This window comes from Macrosteles quadrilineatus, unplaced genomic scaffold (genome assembly GCF_028750875.1).
Source record: "Macrosteles quadrilineatus isolate MER2022 unplaced genomic scaffold, UCM_ALF_1.0 Scaffold_5__1_contigs__length_97177068, whole genome shotgun sequence".
Taxonomy (NCBI): domain Eukaryota; kingdom Metazoa; phylum Arthropoda; class Insecta; order Hemiptera; family Cicadellidae; genus Macrosteles; species Macrosteles quadrilineatus.
In genome coordinates, this window is record NW_026542598.1 from 13,519,479 (window position 1) to 13,542,106 (window position 22,628).

At 34.1% G+C, this 22,628-nt stretch overlaps 1 protein-coding gene across 1 annotated transcript in view; it reads left to right on the top strand.

Annotated features, from left to right (window-relative positions):
- The window catches only part of LOC128994455 (uncharacterized), a 103,600-nt gene extending 81,053 nt beyond the window's left edge, over positions 1-22,547 (top strand). Inside the window, exons 5-10 of the mRNA XM_054419031.1 lie at positions 4,046-4,155; positions 8,935-9,019; positions 9,964-10,103; positions 11,277-11,420; positions 20,431-20,653; positions 21,594-22,547. Coding sequence (XP_054275006.1) covers positions 4,046-4,155; positions 8,935-9,019; positions 9,964-10,103; positions 11,277-11,420; positions 20,431-20,653; positions 21,594-21,786 — 895 coding nt within the window. The 3' untranslated portion in view covers positions 21,787-22,547. The remainder of the gene's footprint in view (positions 1-4,045; positions 4,156-8,934; positions 9,020-9,963; positions 10,104-11,276; positions 11,421-20,430; positions 20,654-21,593) is intronic.
- Positions 22,548-22,628: the final 81 nt, after the last annotated feature.

The following is a 22,628-nucleotide window of genomic DNA, read 5'->3' on the forward strand; positions in this document are numbered from 1 at the left end:
CATTTAAACTTTCCCGTATTAATGTTTAGCGATTGTGTTACATTGTAGAAAATATTATGTTAAATAATGTTGATAATCCGTTGTAAGTTTAATTTACCAATTATAATTCTAATTGTTTAATAATCATGTTTAATAAATTTGTTAACTTCTGCACATCATATAAATTTGTTGTTTAAATTTCAATAAGATATTCGCTTCGAAGAAGTAGATCTTCCATCCTCTTTTGCTGTTTAAAATAAAAACAGCTTAGTTCATTCGAGTCCATGGCTTAGTATGGTGATGTACAATACATATTTTTCATACACGAACTTTTAAACAAAGCACATCTGAAAAGGCAACTTAAAATAAACTCTGTACATTACAATTTGCATTTTTATGAACCAACCTACTACTATAAAAATTAAAACTAAAACTTCAACGGAGGTTCACTATCACTATCCATAGTCAATTATCACATTCAAAATATTTCAGAGTGGATAGATCAATATTAATTACAGTACCTTGATTTCAGTTTTTCTCATTACATTTAGTTCAAGTTGTTAATAACTCACTGAAATGGTTTGTAGGCCTACTTGTTTACCATTACGAAGTACCAGTCTAGCTTAATGTTTTTCCATTTCTTTTGTGTTTTATTTTGTTTCCCCTTAAATGCAATTGTGTCTGTGAATTTTCCTGGTTCTGTTCTGACCTTCTGAAGGGACAACGTCACTGTGCACAGCAGTTTCGCACGTTTGATGTAAATGTTTGTATAATTGTCCTGTCATCACATTGAAAACGCTACAATCATGGGAACATTTACAATCAACTTAAATGTCTCACGACTGTAGTCAACGGTTTTGTGTATTTGACAGAAGATCGCGCAATATTTTCAAAGAGTTCTAAAAGCTCAGATGCCAAAAAAAATGTTATTTCATTTTCTATATTTTCTATGATAGATGTTGATGAAATTATTAATTCAAGGTAAATATGAATGCAGAGCGAGTTTAAAGTGACTAAAGCTTTGTTACCGACTATAACCATAACATGAACTGGTGATTCGTCGTTTATAATTTGACCTGACAATTAGACGCTGTTTGTGTTTATTGTTACGTAGTAAACCCATTTACCTCGTCGTAAGTTCAGAAACCATGTAATGTGATAGAAACATAGACACGACGTAAAATCGACCGGGCGGCGGATACCGTATAGTGTGAAAGGAGCGTTATTTAAAGTTCAATTATCAAGGACAGCTGGGTCCAGTTTTGATCCATCGAAAAGCCTCTTGTCCAAACGACAACCAGGATTAGCAGACGAGAACTAAAACCACTTAATTGCCCAATTTATAATCAGATATTCATAGTTCGATAGTGTTTGATAATATATAAATCCAGAAATAAGTAGTTTTCTAAGTCCATAGTCAACATGCCATAAAAGATACTACTGTAGTTTTCAAAGAAAAAATATTATATAAAGAGGCTACAACAATATCTAATAGAACTACAACAAAGATCAAAGATAACACGCTAGATAATATTTTTTATTCCGTATCAAAATGTAATCAACAAAAATAAAATTTCTAAGCAGTCTGCGTCTCAATTGACAACGAGGAAACCAGATGAAGGTAATTAAAAGTTTTGATTTCCCCAAAGGTTTGGCTAAGACAATTACGAGAGTCAAGCAGTTGAAAGAGTCTGTTGCCGGTGCAAACATAAGTCGTCTGCAGCCAGCTGATTGACGTAATTGACAGCTGATCTGCGAGACAGACTGTAATAAACGTTCAAAATTTTACCATAGATTAAAAATACCACTGTTCAATGTCAATGATTATATTTGATTATATTTTATAATGATTCAGTTTGCTTTTATTTCCCTGTTTATGAGAATTACCCCATTAAGGGATGAATTGCTTAGTCGTTTGTCTATGCCTAATTATAAATTCCAGTTGATTAATAAATTTTAATACCTTTTTCTTACCTTATATTTTGCCATAGGCCTATATGTGGGGTATTTATGATAATTTTCAATGTGATGAATTAATCGCACGTTGGTATATTTCTTAAGATTTGTTTCAACATTTGTTATAACTTTGGGGAATGTACTAAATAATTGTATGAGATTAAGACAATGTAACAATTTTAGAGAAGACTAGCTGTAACCCGCGGGCTTTGCCCCGTTTAACTTCTTAATTTTCAAGATTATCTCGTTCGCATGGCTCAATCACGTCCTGGTTGAAGTTTGTTCGCTACGCTCACTCACCTTTAGGTTGGAGCTCGTTCGCTACGCTCACTCACCTTTAGGTTGGAGCTCGTTCGCTGCGCTCACTTGCCTTCAGGTTAGCTCGTTCGCTACGCTAACTCGCCTCCAGGTTGAAGTTCGTTCGCTACGCTCACTCACCTTTTGGTTGCAAATTAGCTTTTGTCATAAATGTAAAAGAAATAATAGTGCTGCACCCTGTTGGTAATCCTTGTAACTTTAATGCTATTGAACATCATAGAACAGAACCAACTTGTTTAATTGAAACAGCTGTTAAGATTCAATAATTCCATTTCTCATAAGGTTAACATGGGAAACTCCAGAGCCACTGGGGCGGAGACCGAAAGGATTTTTGAAATAAGAATATGCCTATATGTTAATCGGGAATGTGAGCTATCATCATGCCATATTTCAGCCCAATCCGACCAGTATTTTTCGAGTTTACTTTTCCCATACACACATACACACATACAGCAACCACCTCTTTTTTATAATAGTATAGATAGATAGATAGATGTGTCAAACAAATATATTTTAAGATAAACAAAAAAAGATTTTATAGGTTTTGAGTTTTCTAGAGTACATTTTTGTACGAATACTTCATTAGAATTATAATCTAATTCTATCCAATCCTATTGTCATCTAAAATCTTATAATAATTACTGTCAGACATATTGTAACAGACCATCAACTAAATAAAATTAAAAGACATCCACAAAATCGTATGATTTTCAGACGGAAACTCGCTGTAAACATAATAACTAGTTTGAATTAGCAATAAAGCATTCTCTTTGAGGACAGCGCACGTTTTTGCCATTGTTATATCCTGTCCTAATTGCTTGATGCAGTTTGTATAATTAGTAAGGTTAGGCAAGACATCCCTGCAAGCATCTGAGTTCTTGTTTTGTTTAGGTGGAACGCTAATTAAACATTGGATAAAATTATATTTCTTCACTACGAAGTATTACCATAATTCTTGCACTGTTTGGCTTGTATGTTTAAATTTATCTTCTAAATAAAATCTTGAAGCATCGACTGTGTTTATGAATTAATGAGTTGTACGACAACAATGTGTAATAATGATTATCCAAGCAGGTGACTACAGACCCTGCAAGAATCTACCATTCCGAATCATATTTGTTCCTTATAGTTCCATAAAAACCGTTCCTGTTCGTGTCATATAAAAACTGGTACTTGTGTTTACTGCTATTTTTTGATTCGCCAGTCCCCTGTTTCAAGAACTACAGTAGTGTGATGACAAACCATTCCAGGTGTAAAAGTTTTCTCTTGTCTTCGGTTTCAGGAATTATTCATCGCTGGTTTGAAATAAAACCGCCTATTTTAACTCGTCCCCTTTTCTAGAAACGAGACATGAAGTTAAAGAAGATTTATTACAAATTTGATTTGCCCGTTCCGCAAATACAATCCCTAGGCTCATTGCTTAGTACAATTTTTTTTCTTTTCTATATTCGTTTCACTTCCTCCCTATATTTCGTTCACTTGTTCCCTATTCCAGAAATGACCTGCTTATTCCGAATTCCTAGTGTTAAATGAACCCGTTCCATTTTCACAACCACTTCAAAATTTTCACCTGTTCCATGAATAAGACATCCCTAGTGTTTAACAACCCTGATTAATGTTCATAATTTCTCAATTTATTCCTGTTCCAAAATATATTTCTAGTGTTAAATAAACCCAATCCCACTCTATTTTCATAATTGTTTTACCTGTTACCTGTTCCAGAAATAAGATATTTCTAGTGTTAAGTAACATGTTCCAATTTCATAATAGTTTCACCTGCTCCCTGTTTCAGGAACGAAACGTCCCTGGTATCACTGAAGCTGCTGGCCGACGGTCACAGAGTTCAAGAGGTTTATTATGGCAGACCGTACACTCTCAGAGCTGACATTTCCAGGCCTGACGGTAAGTGTAAAAAATTGTTTGGAGAATAAAATCGTAAGTAGGTATAAATTTATATTCTGAAGAACAAATTTAACAGCATTTCGTTTAAATAAATTGACTGTGTTAAATTATTCGTTATGACAAAAATGTAACCGCCACAATTTGAGTTATGAACAGAGTGGAGATTATTATATACAGTACCTATATATAATACATATGCAATACACTTAACGATTTTTTATAAAAAACTGTTTATAAACTAATCATTTGAGGTAACTATTTATATACTGGCGATTAACTTTTGATAATCGATTTAATAATAATAGTAAATTTCATTAGAATGCAAAAACAATTTCAGAAAGCCAAAACCAAAAATCCAATATTTTGTAAACAAAAATTAGCCAAGTTTGACTTGTCATTCACCTGCGAGAATGTACGAAGGGGTAATGTTCCATTCTTTGTTGTTGAGTGCAGAAGTGGTTTTGTGGTTGTAGTTCTGAACCGCACGCATTATGTTTCATGAACCGTAAACTGAACCACAGTTTGCCCGTGTAGTTTGCTGAGTTGCTGCGTATAATGGTATTACCAAGTGTTAAATATACTAAGGCAAATCAAACTATTCAGACTATTGAGTAAAGTAGCTAATTTCAAATTATGTTGATAGTTCAGTGTTCAAAGCTACATATTTTCCCATTAAAAAGAGATTTGTTGGATGAGTAGGTAATGTTTTCGACACGTTGAAAAAAATCCATTAAAATTATACTAAGAGTTAAGAAGGTACTTGTATTTTTAAACACAAAGTAATTGATTGAAAACTAATGACTTAAGGTTGCGTTAAATTTGTGGACATTACAAATAACTATCTCATGAACTGTCGCGTTTAGTTAATTAGTTACAATATACCGCAATATCCTCTTCACCTGTCTGGGAGTCAATTAAATTGAAAAGTCAATTAAATGCATTACGTGTCAATTCGTGGAGTTTACACCTTAAAACACCGTCAATGCATTAACACAAGTTTCAAATGGTCAATATAACTTTACTTTCCAATTTATAGTGAGCTAACAATCGTAATATGAGCACGGTAAATGATAATTATTAATTGTTAGTTCTAAATCAATCTCGGCCAATTTAGAAAATTAAAAAATGTATTTTGATGTCTTTTAGACGACTATATCTACATGAAAAGAATGTTTACCGCCACTTAAGGTCATTATTATTACTTTCTCTGCATTAAATAAAATTCACCCCATACATTTTGGCTCCACAAACAATTCATTATTTGTAAAATACTTGTGATCTCACCCAAAGTATATACGAAATGATTGCGAATTACGCTAAAGGTCTATTTTATAAAATTGCATACATCAATTTGCATGATTAGAAGTAATTCAATTAAACTGAAGTGAAAATTATAGCTTCAAGGGGAAACATAAACTCAGTATTGCTGTCTGTCGCCAGTCTATTCGTCTGTCTAGTGCCCCAGATATCTAAGTACTAACAATTTAACATGAAGTGGGAGATGCTTTGCGTTCTCAACATGATTTCGATATTTTAAATTCAAGTTTAATTTTAGAATTGTCTACATCAATCAATTGACCTGAGAAATTGATTTTTCCATTTTGACACTTCCCATATTAGTTGCCGGTTTTTAATACAAAACAACCCGTACTGTAACACTATGAAGAATATAATAAATAACAATACTAATATTGTTTGTTTTTCTTTTTTCGTTACGTTTTAGTTCCAATCTTGTGCTGTAAATAAACCCTACAGAGGTCAGAACAGCGTTTGAATATTGTATTAGACATGTGTCTGTGTCTCTCTCTTGTTATGACAAAACAAAACATTTAAACACAATCCAATACTAGCCTTTGTTTTAGGCAAACAAGATTTTATTTCTTTAGGCATACACACAGTATGAACGTTTTTATTATATACGGATATGACTGATTATCTATATTGATTACAATGGGGTAAAAATATTATCCTTAGTTGATATTTCTGTATATTAATGGATGATCAATTTGTATTGCTTGGAAAACTGTTTACATACTTGCAATACTGTATGTGTGATGATAGTTTCCGAAATGTATTCCGTTCCTTATTAACTTTTTCGCCATATTTTCTTTTGGTCTCTGAAAACAATGTGGCTCTACCCTTATCTTCTCTACGAATACGATGTAGTTTTGTAGTTTACTTATTAAGTTTGTTTATACGTAAAATTAGCGCTTAAGTGAGCTACACAACCAATAAACGTTATATATAATTTAAATGCACGTATATTCACTCAGTGCTTATCTCTAAACATATTTTACTTCGTGACGTGATCGTTCACTATTCAACGGGTGACAGGCTAATGGTTTGCGTGGACCTTGGTGCTCTTCAAGCATCTTTACATTTTCCCACCACAAGAATAACCCACTTTAATTTTACCGGGATAGTTCGGTCATCATCGGGTCTACTCGGCTACTTGGTAGACAGCTGCTAGTGTTACGGTGGAAGTGTGCGTGACGTGTAGCTTTTGCTTGCGTCACACAAGGATTTGCTTGTAATGACGTCATGTCTTTGTGCCACCTGCGCCTGAGGAAGCCGTGATGTTTTGCCGAAAGGGGACACTGGACCGTGAGATCTCCGTCACGAAACCGAACAAAACAGAGAATCATGTAATTCGTAATGACCGGGGTGAAGGTTCGGCTGAAGGACTGACCACTGAACAACCGTTTAGTTCCAGACTGGACAGTCTGGGTGCACTAAATTGATTCTACCACATAAAGTTTTCCCTGTATCGTCTGTACAGTTAATTATTGGCTTAAAACAAGAAAATGAAATATTAAGTGCCAACATATTTGTAATAGTATATTTCGTTACTAGTCCTGAAAATAAGTGTTTACCGGACGAGTGTGGTCGTTCCCGTGCGAGACAAAGTCGAGTACGGGATTACCATACGAGTCCGGTAAACACATTTTGGACGAGTGACGTACGATAGTTTACGCCATTCTACTAAATCCATTCAAATACTTATTTATTACCACCGACTAAAGGACTAAAAAACACTAGTAACCTCTAAGATAGGTTATGTTTTTGTTATAACCACTCATTGCCACCCAAATACAGTATAATCAGCTGATTGGTGTCCGGTAAAACTCATTACAGTACAGTACAGTAGTACGCAATGAAACCCCATTTGATTAAGCTGGCGACAAACAGCTGTTTTCTGGACTAAATCCTTGCATGGGAAGTTCGTCAAAATAGTGTAGTGTGGCGTAAAAATATTTTAATGTTTATATGTGATAGAAAAAAAATAGATAACAACTGTATTAGCTTCCTTAGTTACAGAGACTGGTTTTAATGTCACTCAGCAGCAAATCTATTATGTTGTGCACTTCAGATAGATTGATTGTGCTATTGGTACTACACTTCATTGGTTGACTGAAGCAAATCTTAGATAAAAATTAAATTTGAATAAAATGTTTTTCAAAAAATAATCTGCCGTTATGTACTATACATTTTTTTAAAGAATGTATTTATTTCTTCCATTTGTCCAACTCATGGTAAAATCTTTGCTAAATTCTTACTGCTAAAAATATAAAACAGTTTAACAATCAAACAATTTTTGTTTATGTTTTGATGATTAAAATTTAACTAATTTAAATAAATCAACTTATTACCCCAGAATTCTGATACCAAATCTTTATTCTGCATTATTATTGTATCCGGTTAGACAGTATATTTAATGTACTCTTCCTACAGACCCTCTAAGTTTCGTTATGAAGAAAAGTGTTAAGCAGATGAGTTATTTGTATTATTTGTGTATTATAAAACCAAGAAGCAATGGTTGGAGTGGGCATGTAATGTGTTTCTAACAGATAGGTGAGGCAGGCACAGATTATCTCAATAACACCATTCCACTCCTACATTCCAGACCTTCCCTGCTCAGATTCATTGTCTTGTAAACACAAGGTTCAGTTCTCGCAATTATGAATAATTGAGGACATCTCCAACACAAGATGGATTAGGCCTGCTTGAAGTCATCGATATTTTATACTTGATTATTGCTATACCCTGTCGGTACCAATGCAAAGCCAATGAATGTGTTCAAACATTAATTGTGGTATAACCTATTAATTGTCTCCTCCCGTTTTCAATATTTTATTCTTTGAACTCGAGGTATTTTCTGTTCTTCCAACAAAACTGATTAACTGTTCAACTTAGTCTTAACCTCCTGAATAAGTTAGGAGGTTCCTCCTTAAGGGTAGGATTTTTTAATTCTAAAACCTTATTGCAAAACTATAAATTAAGACGGATCTTTTGACACCTTAAACGTTGAAATTGGTCCACAAATAAGGGAGGAGTAGTGTTAAGAAAAAAAAACGGCTTTTTTATATATATATATATATACTAGAGGTCGTCTAGTGGTCGAAACCTTGACCAAAAATATGTAATGTACAGACTTCTCTATTTTCACCCCACGCTGTAAATAAAACATGTGATTGGATTTTCTTCCATTGTTTTGATTTTCTGTTATTATTGCATGGTTATTTCGTCACCAGCATGGCATCCTATAAGGTCCATGTTATTTTTTTTTTAATTTTAAATTCATTTTTGTGCTTATTTTTGAGCCTATTTTAATTTATGAAGGGATCCTACACATCTACAGGAAAATATCTTTTCAACAGTATATGTAGATTTTCCGTAAGATACACACAAGCTGAGAAAAACGGTTTTAAAGAAATATGCTTGCCTATTAATATGTAGATATAGAAGATTTAAAATAATGGAAAATTGTAATTGTTTCAGGAACGTATGGAATCAGAGTAAAATCCTGTTTTGCATTTAGCAAAAGAAACAGAAGCATAGATGACAACCTAATAGACGATAGAGGGTAAGATAAAATTTAAATATGTTTTTGGTAGTCACAAGTTTTAGACTAATCAGAACTCTTTGAATAGTACTGGTACTGGTTTTAGGATATGAATAAAGTATTAAATTATGAGTAAACACTGAATATATGGACAAATTTGAGGATTAGTTGTGGTATGAGTAGCCTCCAGATGGGGAATAATAACTATAAGGAGAGTGGTTTAAATACCTTATTTTGGCAATCCAATTGTTGTATTCCACAACTAGTTTCAACCTGCTCCTAGGTCATCCTTGTACGCACCTGATGATAGCAGGTTGAAACTAGTTGTGGGTTGGAATACAACAATTGGATTGCCAGAATAAGGTATTTAAACCACTATCATTAGTTAAGGATTATTAGTGATTGAGTGCACTGTAACCCAACCCCCCTAAAATTTGTTTTTATTTGTAAATATTGTTTGTTATATCTAGGTAATATTACACTTGTAGATGAAGAGTTAATTATTTGAAGAATGAACATGATTTGTGAATAATGTCAATGAAACAAATATTTATGCTGGAAACATCCATATAAATTATCACCAAAAATTTAACCCATACAGTACAAACATTGTGCTTGAATCTCAGTGAATTATTTTACTTTAATTTGTCCATTCCAATTCCAAGGATAGCGATAGAATTATTTAAAATGGCAAGTAGGATGTGCATGTGCGCACATTAAACCAAAATATCTTACGATACATAATGTATCATAATTGTTAATTACAAATTTGTATACAATTTACAAATTAATACATATAACCAACATGTTCTCTCAACCTCAAGAAAATGTTCAAATTTTATTTTTGTAAGTACAAAAAACCTGTTCTACCAAATACATACTTTCACAGGCTGCTGAGAAACAAGATGAGTTATTACAGTTAATTTTCAAGTGTGTGAACTTACATGTTGTAATTGATCTTGCAGGTGCGCCAACAACAAGAACATCATCTCAGAATTTAAATACAATGAGAAACTCGGCTACGCAGATGCTACAATCTTCTCAATGTTCAGATTCCCTGAGAGCTCAGAGCTCCATTTACAATGTGACATCGCTGTGTGCAAAGGTAAAAACTGATAGACAGAGACGATACAAACTTTTGTTTTGGGTGAGAATAGCATGCTTGCTTTTTTCATGAGACCTGTTTATTCCAGACCCTCAATAGCATGGGGTCTCAATGCTATTGCCATGGAGGTCTAAGGGTTCATCCCTGAGGAGGCATGTTTAAAGTTAAGGATTTTAAAAAAGTTATAAAACTTAATCATTAATAATATAAAAATTGTCTTCCCCCATATTATGCACATATATTTTATATTAACTATCCCTAGTATATTACTGTCTGTCACTACTAAGTGAGCTAGTTTCCCTTGAATCCGTGAATTGCAAAAAATGTTATTTGTTTAGATATGTATATATATATTTTTTTTTTTCACTAAGTGACCAAAAAGAGTGAAATAGGACTGACCTTTTTGTGCTCATATAAAGACAGAAACACCACAGTAAGAAATAAGTCTACTCTGGCTAAACTTCCCTCCTTCTGATGAATAATTGCTGATGACACCCATGATTTTATAATGTGACATGTAGTAGTCTTACAACTACTTAGCAATGGGGTAGGCAATGCTCGATTTGCGGGGGAACACGACGGAACAGAGTTCTAGTAATGTACCTCTCTTTTGGAAAGATAAAGATATATTGGCATAAATAGGTACTACTCACATTAAATAGGTTATAGTTCCGGCACCTCATTATTTACAAATCGAGCACTGGGAATGAGAATTAAATTATGTACAAGCCCTTTAAAGCTGCTACAAAAAACAGCTACGACTACCATAGATGGACTAGAGAATTTTTCAAGTATTCTATAATCAAGGTCATCGTTGTAAAATGAAATAAACCTACCACACAGTTTTTTTTACAAAATATTCCATCTCATTATACTCCATTCACAAAATGTATGTGGTTTGAGGAGAAGTTCCCCTACCACTTTTTTGTGCTGTATGTTGCTTAATCAGGTAAGGGCTATTAAAGGTAAGGGTAAAGTGGAGGGGATAGATTTCTTCCCCTAAAACCACATTAAGTTTGTGAACGGAGTATAGTATAGCTGAGTGATAGTCTAAGGGAAAACAAATTTAAAATTTTAACAAATCCAAAACATTGTAACTTGAAACACATTGAAGTTAATTAATTTCAATGTTAATTGCAATGTCATTAATTTTAATGTATGTAATTGTGATAGGAGCTTGTCCCGAAGTGAATTGTGATGATGAGTTGTCTCCTCTGGCGAGAGCTCAACCCAAAGACATCTACAGCGAGACTCCAGATGAGGGAACTATCATGGCGTCTACCACGGTGTTTGTACTGGAACCTGGGGAAGAGCCTTGTAAGTACATGATAGATTGTAATCAAACTGTAGCCTACAGGTTTTAAAGTAATGGTTCATGGATATGATCACAGGTTCATCATACAGATTTACATTACAGTATTTTGCAGCCCTGTGGTTGGGGACATATTTAAAATAGGAATCCACGTTTTAAAACATTTAAAGACAATATAAAATATTTCTCTCTTTGAGAAATCAGTGCTTACTTGCAATGATTATAGCACACCAAGTAGCTAATCCCTGCATTTTTTACTTAATTTTGCCGTACTAATTTTTGTTGCCCCACTCATTTTTTTATGCCGCACTTTAGTATTTCATCTAAACAACACAAAACTGTGTGCTATTATTAGTATTACGTACGTAATACTTAATACGTGTACTGTACGCTTGAAAATAAGTTGGCAACACTTATTATAAGCTTTAGATAGGCTTCTGACTACGATCAGCTGGTCCAGTGTTTCCCAGTTGGCCAGTTCCCTTTCCCATTTTGTTCAGCTTGGATTAGTGTTGGGACATCAAACCAGTAACATCGATATTTGTATCAATAATCATATATCGGCCTTTAAACATAGATGTAAAAAAAATATCAAAGTCAAAATATCGATAAACATTAATATTTAGGTTGTAAAACAAAATTATAGTAAAAACAAAAAAAAAAATATCAGAGTAAATACTAAATATACTACTAAATTATATGCTACTAACAAAAATATTGGAGTGAAATATCGATAGTAGCAATATCGGAGTAAAATACCGATACTAAAAATATATTGGAAGACAACTACGGTATCGATGGCAAAAACATCGACTCTGCTTCAAAACATCAATATTTTTGATACAGGTTACAGTTCCGGCACCCCATTTTTTTACAAATCGAACAATGCGTACAACTATTTTGTCTATTATACCTACAATTGTTTTGTTGTACATTATACCATTGATATGTCCAACTATTGACAAGAATGCAACAAGCCGATTAAATCAATCAATACATAAATTTTGATAAATGTGATTTTTATGTGAGTTTTACTCCCTAGGCTTTTTGCTCCCTATGGTGTAAAAAAGCTACTTCAGATCAGCAACAGATGTATTAAAAACTGCTGTTTTTGCTTAGGTCTGACAAAATAGGCCATTCCCTATATGGGAAATTTGCTAAAAGCAATTAGTCTTAATTACCTTTATGTTAAAAAATCTTGCTATTGGAAACTGAGAGTGACAAAGATTTTGGCTTAGTTCCAAAAGTATAAAAAGTGCATTGAAATGATAAATCTTAAATTAGTAAAAAAAGGGATTATTCAGATTATGGCCTTGACTTGAGGCCAAGACTTTCATAGATAAAAATACTAAGTTTGTAATAACATTCAGAACTTGATTTGTATTTATAAGTTGTGTTAAAAGAATAATCAATTAAATCTCTAGGGAAAAGGATCTTAAAAGGGTTTGATGATATTCTAGATACAAAGTTTAGCACTTGGTAATTTATGTTTTAAAAGCTGTTTTTGTAGAAAAATCTACCTAAAGTTCATTTCAAACAATAATATCACCGATCAATCAATGTTAATCGATAAAAAAAAAAAAAAAAAAAAAAAACACTCATCTCACTTAAGGAGTGTAAAAAGTACCATGTAAAGAGATGGAAATAAGAAATTATTGATGTTAGCTTTTTAAGAACTATTAAACCGCAAAATACATTAAACAGATAGTAAAACAATTAATTATTATAGCTATGTCTGCAGTGTAGAGAATTGTTTTAGATAAAGGAAACTTAAGTATTTATACGAGTAGTTCATCTGCAGGTTTTGAGCTTGGGTGTTAAATGGCTTAGGGTCCTTTGGCCGTAGAAAAAATTACTTTCAAGTAGATATTCCATTACCATGTAATAGTTGGAATTAGTTGAACAAAATATTGGACATGATTCAGCTACCAACAGTTTGTGTTGTTACAAACTCAGTTCTTTTACCAACCACAAACATTTTATCAATGGCAAAATGAGGGTAGATTTAAATATTGTATTTTGTCTACCGTATGTGACAACGTAAAAGATAATCTATACTTAGGGTAGCACACTCCATGAGATGCTTATTTCACTACCTATACTCTCTTTGATTAAAAAAACTGACAAGGGCTTGCCCATACTGGTGAGATATCAACTTCAGAACTAAAAGACAGTAGGTACTATGGACGAATGGTGGTTTTATTTCGTTACAAATTGTATAGTGAAAAAAAAAATTGTATCAGCACAGAAAATTTTGAGTGTAATGTGATAGGTTAAAGGACGACATGTTAAACTCAATGAGCCCACACACTCCAGATAGACTGAGTAGACCGTGGGCGACTTAGCTGCAGTGGGCGACATGCGAAAGCCGTTGGCCGAAGAGCAAACCAGTTTTGGAGCCAACGCCTTGTCAAAGCCTTCTGTCCTTCCATAAACAGCAACATCGGCTTTGCATCTTGGGCGTGTTGGATTTATTGTTCTCTGTTACCTCACACTGCAATCTTAGGTCATATTGATGTAATCATTCCGGTCTGAACGGACAAGAGGATTCAAGGGATGAAATAGTAAAAAATTAATTTCATCTAGGCCTATTTACCAGTTTTCTTGTATACTGAAGTAGACATCCCATTTATATGAATCAGCATAGATCGTAGCTTCCAGCTATCAAATAACCAATTCAAAATTGCTAAATTCCATCTTAAATTCTATTTCCTCCCTTAGTTTTTTTTTTGTATTTTTTTTACTGAGATAGTTGCCTTATAAGCTTGAGTTGGTCAAGATGATGGTGTGTTTGACAAAAGTCAGTGACTAACTCCGCACAATTCATCTTAGCTATGTCCATTTTTGTTCTAAAACTAGCGACAACTTTAATATGGAGATAGGATGTCTAGTTCTATAAATAACCAAAGTTAGAACATCATAGTATCAAAAATGCTCTAACATCATATGCTGCACATATTTCAAACCAATCATAAACAGCGTGGACTTAAAATCGGCACATTTGTTTCAAGATTGTCAAGTTAACTGAGACTTTTCAATACTGTGGGAAAGTTGACAAACCAAATAATTCTATTACATTGCTATCCAATAGAGTGATCCTTGGTAAATAATCATTCATCAAATGTGTGTTTTACACACAAAATCACATCATTTCACTCCTACTTGGCTTATTCCAACAATCTTAATATTATATTATAGTTTGAAAATAGCATATATCTATTGAACACAATACGTTCAAGGGCAACCCTTAAATAATTTGAAAAACGACTCCACTTAACTTTCACTACCTACGTAAATCTACCATAAATTTACTAAAATAGAGTTAACCATACTATTACTCAGTTTGACTTACAAAAGTTAAAATAAATCTTTTCTTTCTTGTGATTTTTACTTCGAAGGAGTCAGTTTGTTTCTATAATACAAAAGAGCAAAGAAGTAATGAATTCTGGTGTAAACGTGGAGAGAATTTCTCATTGTTTGGAGTCTACTCAGACACACATTGTCCTTCCTTTAACAGCAAGGACACTCGATAAGTGACTACCTACAGCATTCCATACTAATGAAGTAACTGAAAACTGGTAACTGAAAATATAAAGATGTTTTTTTTTTTACATTAGAGTATATTAATGGTTTTACTATAAACTATACCAGCTAGAACAATTTAATTGTAGACTCTGGTATAGAGTAGCTAAAAATTAAAGTGCACATGGTAAAATTCACCCACACATGAAAGAGGAATTTTAAATTAACACAAATACACTCCAAATTTTACTGGAATAAAACTCGCAATAACAGGTTTGATTTTGGTAATGAAAATAAAATATTGAGGATTTTAAATTTTTTTCTTGGAATGTTTTTACTCTTGAAACATGAATAAGTCATTTGGAATAAAGTCATTTGGTTTTTGTGATAATGCCGTGTCTTTGATTGAGTCATATCTGAGCAACAGATTCCAGGCTGTTTATTTCCAGGATTCACTGTCAGGGCTTAAACACACTCCCCACGGAGTGCCACAAGGGTCCATTTTAGGCCCCCTACTCTTCATTATTTATGTTAATGACTTACCTTTTAATGTCCAAAGTAATGATGTTTCATGTTTTATGTATGCAGACGACGTGTGTTTGAATATCAAGTCTACTAAGTGTATGCAGGACAGTGTAATTTCTGAGTCTGTTAATACAATGTCCGACTGGTGTAAGGCCAATAAGCTGTCTCTTAACGTAAACAAAACTCAAAATCTGGAAATGACCTATGGTAACTCTAAGAATTCTCAAACTCCAGTCAAATTCTTAGGTGTGATGATACAGAGCAACCTAAAATGGTTTTCCCATATTGATTTTATCGCTCCAAAACTCTCCAAAGGAATTTTTATTTTAAGAAATTTAAAATCAATTGTTTCTCCAGATGTATTGTTAACTGTGTATTTTAGTTATGTTCATTGTCATTTAGTATATAGTGCCATTCTCTGGGCTAATTGTAGCCATGCCAACATCTTGTTTGTTTTACAAAAAAGAGCCATTAGACTGTTAAGTAATGCTCCACCACGTAGTCATTGTAAGCCTATATTTAAGAAATTGTCTGTGATGCCCTTAACCTGTATTTATATTTTTCAATGTCTGTTATATGTTAAAAACAACTGTGATATTTTACTTTGTAATAAGGATGTGCACAATTATGCCACAAGGAATTGTAATAATTTAAGAATAGATCAGTGCCTTTATGCCACCACTCAAGCTAGCTTCAAATATACCGCTACCAAATTGTACAACAAGTTACCAGTTAAAGTTAAAAAGTTACCATTAAATGTTTTTAAAGTAGCCATCAAGAGAATTCTTCTAAAAAACTGTTTTTATAAAATAGAAGATTATTTTGCCTCAACCTTAGATTAGTTTTAAGTTGTATTATATTGTTGACGCAGCCTATACACTATTGTACTTTTCACAATTTGTGTCTATGGAATAAAGATGATTTGATTTGATTTGATTTGATTTGAAGCTAGAATATCATTATTACAGCCATAATGTATAGCTTTAAAACAAATACATGTTATCTAAGCATTTTTATACAGTTAAAGGTTTTGGAGAAAATTCCTAAAAAGTGCTGTACATTTAAAATGCCTATCTTATTCTTATGAAGAGAACGTAAATGGTTACAGCTTGCTTCTTTGATCAGATTTGGGAAATTGTTTTTACTATACTAGTCACACTTGGTAAAAAATACTTTTTTCCTTCCCTGTAGCAGCAAATCTAAGTACTCGTTAAACCCAAGCTGATTTGAATGGAAGATAAATATGTCATTTTATAAGAAAACTAGCTGTACCCGCGGGCTTTGCCCCGTTTAGCTTCTTAATTTTCAAGATGAGCTCGTTCGCATGGCTCAATCACGTCCTGGTTGAAGTTCGTTCACTACGTTCACTCACCTTTAGTTAGAGCTCGTTCGCTGCACTCACTTGCCTTCAGGTTAGCTCGTTCGCTACGCTAACTCGCCTCCAGGTTGAAGTTCGTTCGCTACGCTCACTCACCTTTTGGTTGCAAATTAGCTGTGTCATAAATTTAAAAAAATAATAGTGCTGCACCCTGTTGGTATTACTTGTAACTTTAATGCTATTGAACATCATAGAACAGAACCAACTTGTTTAATTGAAACAGCTGTTAAGATTCTTTAAATTCCATTTAAATATGAGTACTCATAAGGTTAACATGGGAAACTCCAGAGCCACTGGGGCGGAGCCCGAAAGCCTGATCAGAATAAAAACTACTTAGTTGTCCTATTTAATGCCCAAAGAATCGGTGTACCGAATTTCAGCCTCCTTGGTAAATGGGAAGTGGGAGAATTAGTGATGAGTGAGTGAGTGAGTCAGTCAGTCAGTGAGTCAGTGAGAGTTTTGCCTTTTATATACAGGGTGATTGAAAAGTCTGGGTACGGCTTAATATTTTAAAAATATAATGCAGATTGAGCTACAATACTTGGTACAAAGTTACAGGGCATAAAACTCTATTTTAACACATATTCAGTGATCCAATAACTCTTCAGGGGGACGGCCCACAAGGAGTCGGAAGAAAATCTTAAATGGAAGCATAGGTCAATATGCACATCAAATTAAAGGTCTCTTTTAGTAGAATACAATGCCGCAAACCACACTTCAAAAGGTTGATCCTGCGCAAAATGACAGTTGTTCAAAGATTCATTTAATTTACATTGCTATTATACGCTTACTCCTCAGGGGGCACAGCCCTAGGAATCGGAAGAAAATTGTTAACGTAAGCATAGGTCGATATGCACATCAAATTAAAGGTCTTCACTAGTAGATTACGATGCCGTAAATTCAAGCTCAAAAGAATGCCTGAGTAAAAAATGACAATCGTTCAAAGATTCAAAATGGCGGATTCAAGGAATCTTTGAACATCTGCCATTTTGCGCAGGATCAACCATTTTAAGTACGGTTTGCGGCATTGTATTCTACTAAAAAAGACCTTTAATTTGATGTGCATATTGACCTATGCTTCCATTTAAGATTTTCTTCCGACTCTTTGTGGGCCGTCCCCCTGAAGAGTTATTGGATCACTGAATATGTGTTAAAATAGAGTTTTATGCCCTGTAACTTTGTACCAAGTATTGTAGCTCAATCTGCATTATATTTTAAAATATTAAGCCGTAACCAGACTTTTCAATCACCCTGTATATAGATATTTAAACAAAAATCCAATCAGACAAATTAATATTTGTTTAGTGTAATTTTTTTTGTGTTTACCATAAATTAACCTAAGTACTGCACTTACTATAACAGCTACAACAATTTTAGTTTTTAAACTACTACTTGTCCTCTAGTATTTGAGCAGCAAAGGAGCAAAGCACACCCTGTAAAATTCTCCCTCATTTGAAAGAGGAATGGTAAATCAACACCAATACACTCTAAAATCAATCTTGCAGGTTTTATTTTAGATTGGGATCGGAAGTCAACTTGCACCATCCAAAGTCAGTGGTGAACTCTGTAACCTATTAAATAACCCTTCATGGCCACTAAGATGGGGGCTGAGCCCTTCCACTATTAACTTTGACTTGCCCTCCAGCCAGGGGTGCCCAGAGGGGGGGACCGTGGCGCGTTTGCGCCACAGGAATTTTTGGGGGGGAACTTCTTTAGGGAGATTTTGGGGGGGGGGATATTTTTTGTTAGCTGTCATAATGATGGTAGAATTTTGTATAATCAGACTGAAAAACTTTTTCTAAGTAGCTCACTATCAACACCAACAACATTCTGCCATTCGTAATTAAGATTGCTTCTAAGAATGGTAAAACGCACCTTATCAGACAATCCTTAATATGTACTAGTGTCGACTTTTTTTATTCTGTGTTCTCTTAGGCCTTTAAAAAGATCCACTTCTGGAGGTGTCGTCAGAATACGTTACAAACATTTAACACAAAACACAAAACGATTACAGATATGCCTATCAATGCACAAGAGTACATTGGCACAGGCAGGACTGGAAGACTAGTGGAAGTAAACTGAATCAATTCAGGTCGCACACGTTATGACGGATGTGCGTTTTCAACAGCTGATATTGGACTATTGTTGTAGTGACTGAGAAGAGTGTTGAAAATATAATGGGATTCATAATTAGTTGAGTGTATTCACTCAAAAATTGTGTGCTGTCCCTAGTTTTATTTATTTATGTACCGGTATTCCAAACTCTTCCAAAGTATTTAATAAATTTCTTTTCACGCAGTAATGTAGAATTTCGAGACCATCATTTATATGCGGCATAAAAATTGGTTATTATTGTCAATAGTTTTGAATGGAAAACTCAATTATGATTCCCATTATATTTTCAACACTCTCCTCTGTCACTACAATTAGTCCTAACATCTATTGAAAACGCAGACGACAATCCAGAGACCACGTCGGTCTGTCATGCCATGCCTGATTCAGTTTACTTCCAGTCCTGCCCGCAGCAATGTCCTCGCATGAATTGATAGGCCTATCTGTAATCGTTTCGTGTTTTGTGTTAAATGTTTGTAACATATTCTGACGACACCTCCAGAAGTCGATCCTTTTGTAAATCTGACGATGGTGTATGTTACATATGGAAGTCTAAATATGTTAAGAACCGCCAAAACATATGTAGCAAGTAAAATACGACACATTACTGTACATATATTATTAAGGATTGTCTGACAAGATGCGTTTCTACCACTATTAGTCATAAAAGGCAATCCTGGGGCTATCAAAATGAATTATAAGATTACTTCGTCACAAAAACCTTTTGTGCTAGTGACAATTAAGGTATTTTGTGTATTTTGTCTGGCGATTTTTGTAGAAGGTAGCCTGGGAGTGGCGAGCAACAAGTTTGCCCTATTTCGTGACTCTCTGCCTATAATTTTGAAACCAGATACTTTTTGTCAAAGTATTATTAATGCTCTTAAAGCTGTTTGAATTCTTAAGCCCTGTAAAAATTAACGCCACCTAATATATTGTACAGTTACAATACTGTGTTGGAGTAGAGTAATTCACCGAGTATATTGAGCACATGTTGGCTGACAATACAGTTTCTGAATTGTAAATTGAAAAACTTCTAATTTGTCCGTTAGTTAGATATAATGATGTATTGTTAAATGACGTTTCCTATTAAACATTTAATACTGTATTGATTATCAGCAGGTTTGTTTTTCTTTACCTCAAGTTTACTAAATACTTGTAATGCTCGTTTTATGAGGTAAAGGGGAAATTGCCAGATGCATTGGCAGGTGGAGGGTAGGTTTAAATAGACGGCAGCATAAATTGGGGGGGACTACTCCTTTGGCTTGGGGGGGGGGAGGTTGCGCCTCTGGGTTTGGGGGGGATGGGCACCTCTGCCTCCAGCTCTCCAAGACCAATGCTTCCTCTCCCTTGAGCTCTCTTAAATCTACTACATCTCTCTCTAGAGCTTTGCAATACCAAACATGTCTGTGTCTAACTATTCCAAGCTTACTTTCCTTGATCATATTTATGTTCAGTTGTAACATGCCGTATTTTTTCAGTGTTAAGTTCGCTGTGTGATGACGGAACCATCAGGCCGTCGTGGCTACTCTACCTGTGCATAGCGTTCGGACTGATGTTTCTGATCATGTTGATCATCAATGTGTTCCTGTGTTCGGCCATGACGTGTGCCTGCGCACGCACTGAAGTCATCGAGAAGGAACCGAGCATCATAGAGGACTACGACCCTTACAGGAGCTGGCACGGCTCTCAGTATGGATCTAGGTGAGGATTATAAGATTTCTACAGGATCACTTGCAGTACCTATTGCTTAATATGTTGTTAGAAAAATAATATAGACAACTTTTTAATTTGATCAGCCTGAATTCCAGTGAACAGTTGTTTATAGTCTCGATACAATATAGTGGTTACAATATTAAAAGACATAAATTTATATTTCTATCAGTAAAACGTTAGACACAGCTGTGGTTTGAACGCAAGATGTTTGTTCAAACCCTGCCAATTACCATTGCTTTAGTTAGGTGATGATGACGTAATCTGGTGGTTTGAACAGAAAATCGCTTGATAAATAAAGGCATTTTTATTTATTTATTAACACACAAGTGAGACGAGGATATATTCTTAAAGCCGCTGATTGAGTTTGATCTATAGATCTATAGTTTGATCCTTTTCCTCAGAAAGCTTTATGTAAATATGGTTTGATCAATAGTGTTGAACAATTCTGCATGTTATGGACTGTGATACTATAGTTTGAGGGCTTACTAAACAATTGAAATTAAAGGTAAGATTGTAACATTTCTTCATTTCATGTAGCTAACATACAAGATGTCAAAAACTTACTATTTCCCTGTCTATTAATATACTTTTTATTAAAATTCGTCACACTATTTTGAAATTAGGGGTTTAGTAAAATAGAAGTAGGGGAATACTTGACCTGTATTTGAAGCAGGCACTTTAAACCTGAATTGAATAGCATATCCAGTATTCACTACAATTATGGAAAATAACATAACTTTTAAAGTAGCCACCTCAGGTGTCTCTACTTATTTAAAAACCTAATTCACAATCCTTATTCAAGCAATATTCCACAGACTTGTTTCATTTAAACCTAACGTACGGTATCAAATATTTTTTGAGAAAAAAAAATTTAGTTGAAATATCCTCTAATGTGTGTAATAATCTTGCTATCCATCTCTTTCAACAGGTATTCATTGAATGGGAAACCAGGCTACGTTTCTGGTGGATCAACGATGAATTCGACAAGATCAATCTCGACAAACAGTGATCACTACGCGATCGTACACTCCCGTCCAGGCAGCAGGTACAGTCCAGGACAGAAGAACGGCCACAGAGGTCCGTCATCCAACCTCGGCTCACACTACTCCGGCAAGATGTGAGACATAAACAAAAAACTGACCGACTTGGTCGTGTGATATCAGTACAAGGACTGTTTTAACACCAGTTTATGGTATTGTAGCTTTCATTGTTTATAATTTGTTGTGCGATTTAATAACAACCACCAAATGGTTCTGTGTAGAACTGTTATTGTATGTATTTAACACTAATTAATTCGAGCAAATTACCTTAAAATGAATTTACATGTGTAATATAATGTTGAGTTTTCTTTTCTTGTGTTCGAGGACTTGTGTATAAAATGTTACCCTTTAAGCTAATTTGTCTTCCATCTAATCATCTCATCATAGGTTAGTTTTATAGTGTACTTTGTAGTGTTTATACTGTCAGAATTTCACGCATAGAGCAATGCAATAGATTGAAACCCAGTAAAATTAATTTTGATAGACTGTTTGTAATTTTACAATTTATAAAAGCTGATGCGTTCAGTTGAAAGTGTATGTGGTGCTGTATATACTAGCAGTTGTAGCAATTAATGTAATTCAGTTGGATTTTTCTTTACAAACTGGTTACAAGATTAAGTATAAAAATTCTTAGTCTAAGAATTACATTCATATTGTTTATCCATCTAGATTAATAATAGTACCCAGAAATGTTAAGTATAGGAAACTTGTAAAATACCGTCCGACCGAGTAACCGTGAGTGATAAAGCAATGCTCCAGTGTTGTATTTAATCGTTAACTATGTAAATACTTTGTTAGGATTTACTTTATAAATTGCCATAATACAGTCTTACAAAGTACAATTGTTTTTATTATTAGACCTTGTTAGTTATTACTAAACATATTTACTGTAACTTGTTTTACCACTAACCTAATGATTACTG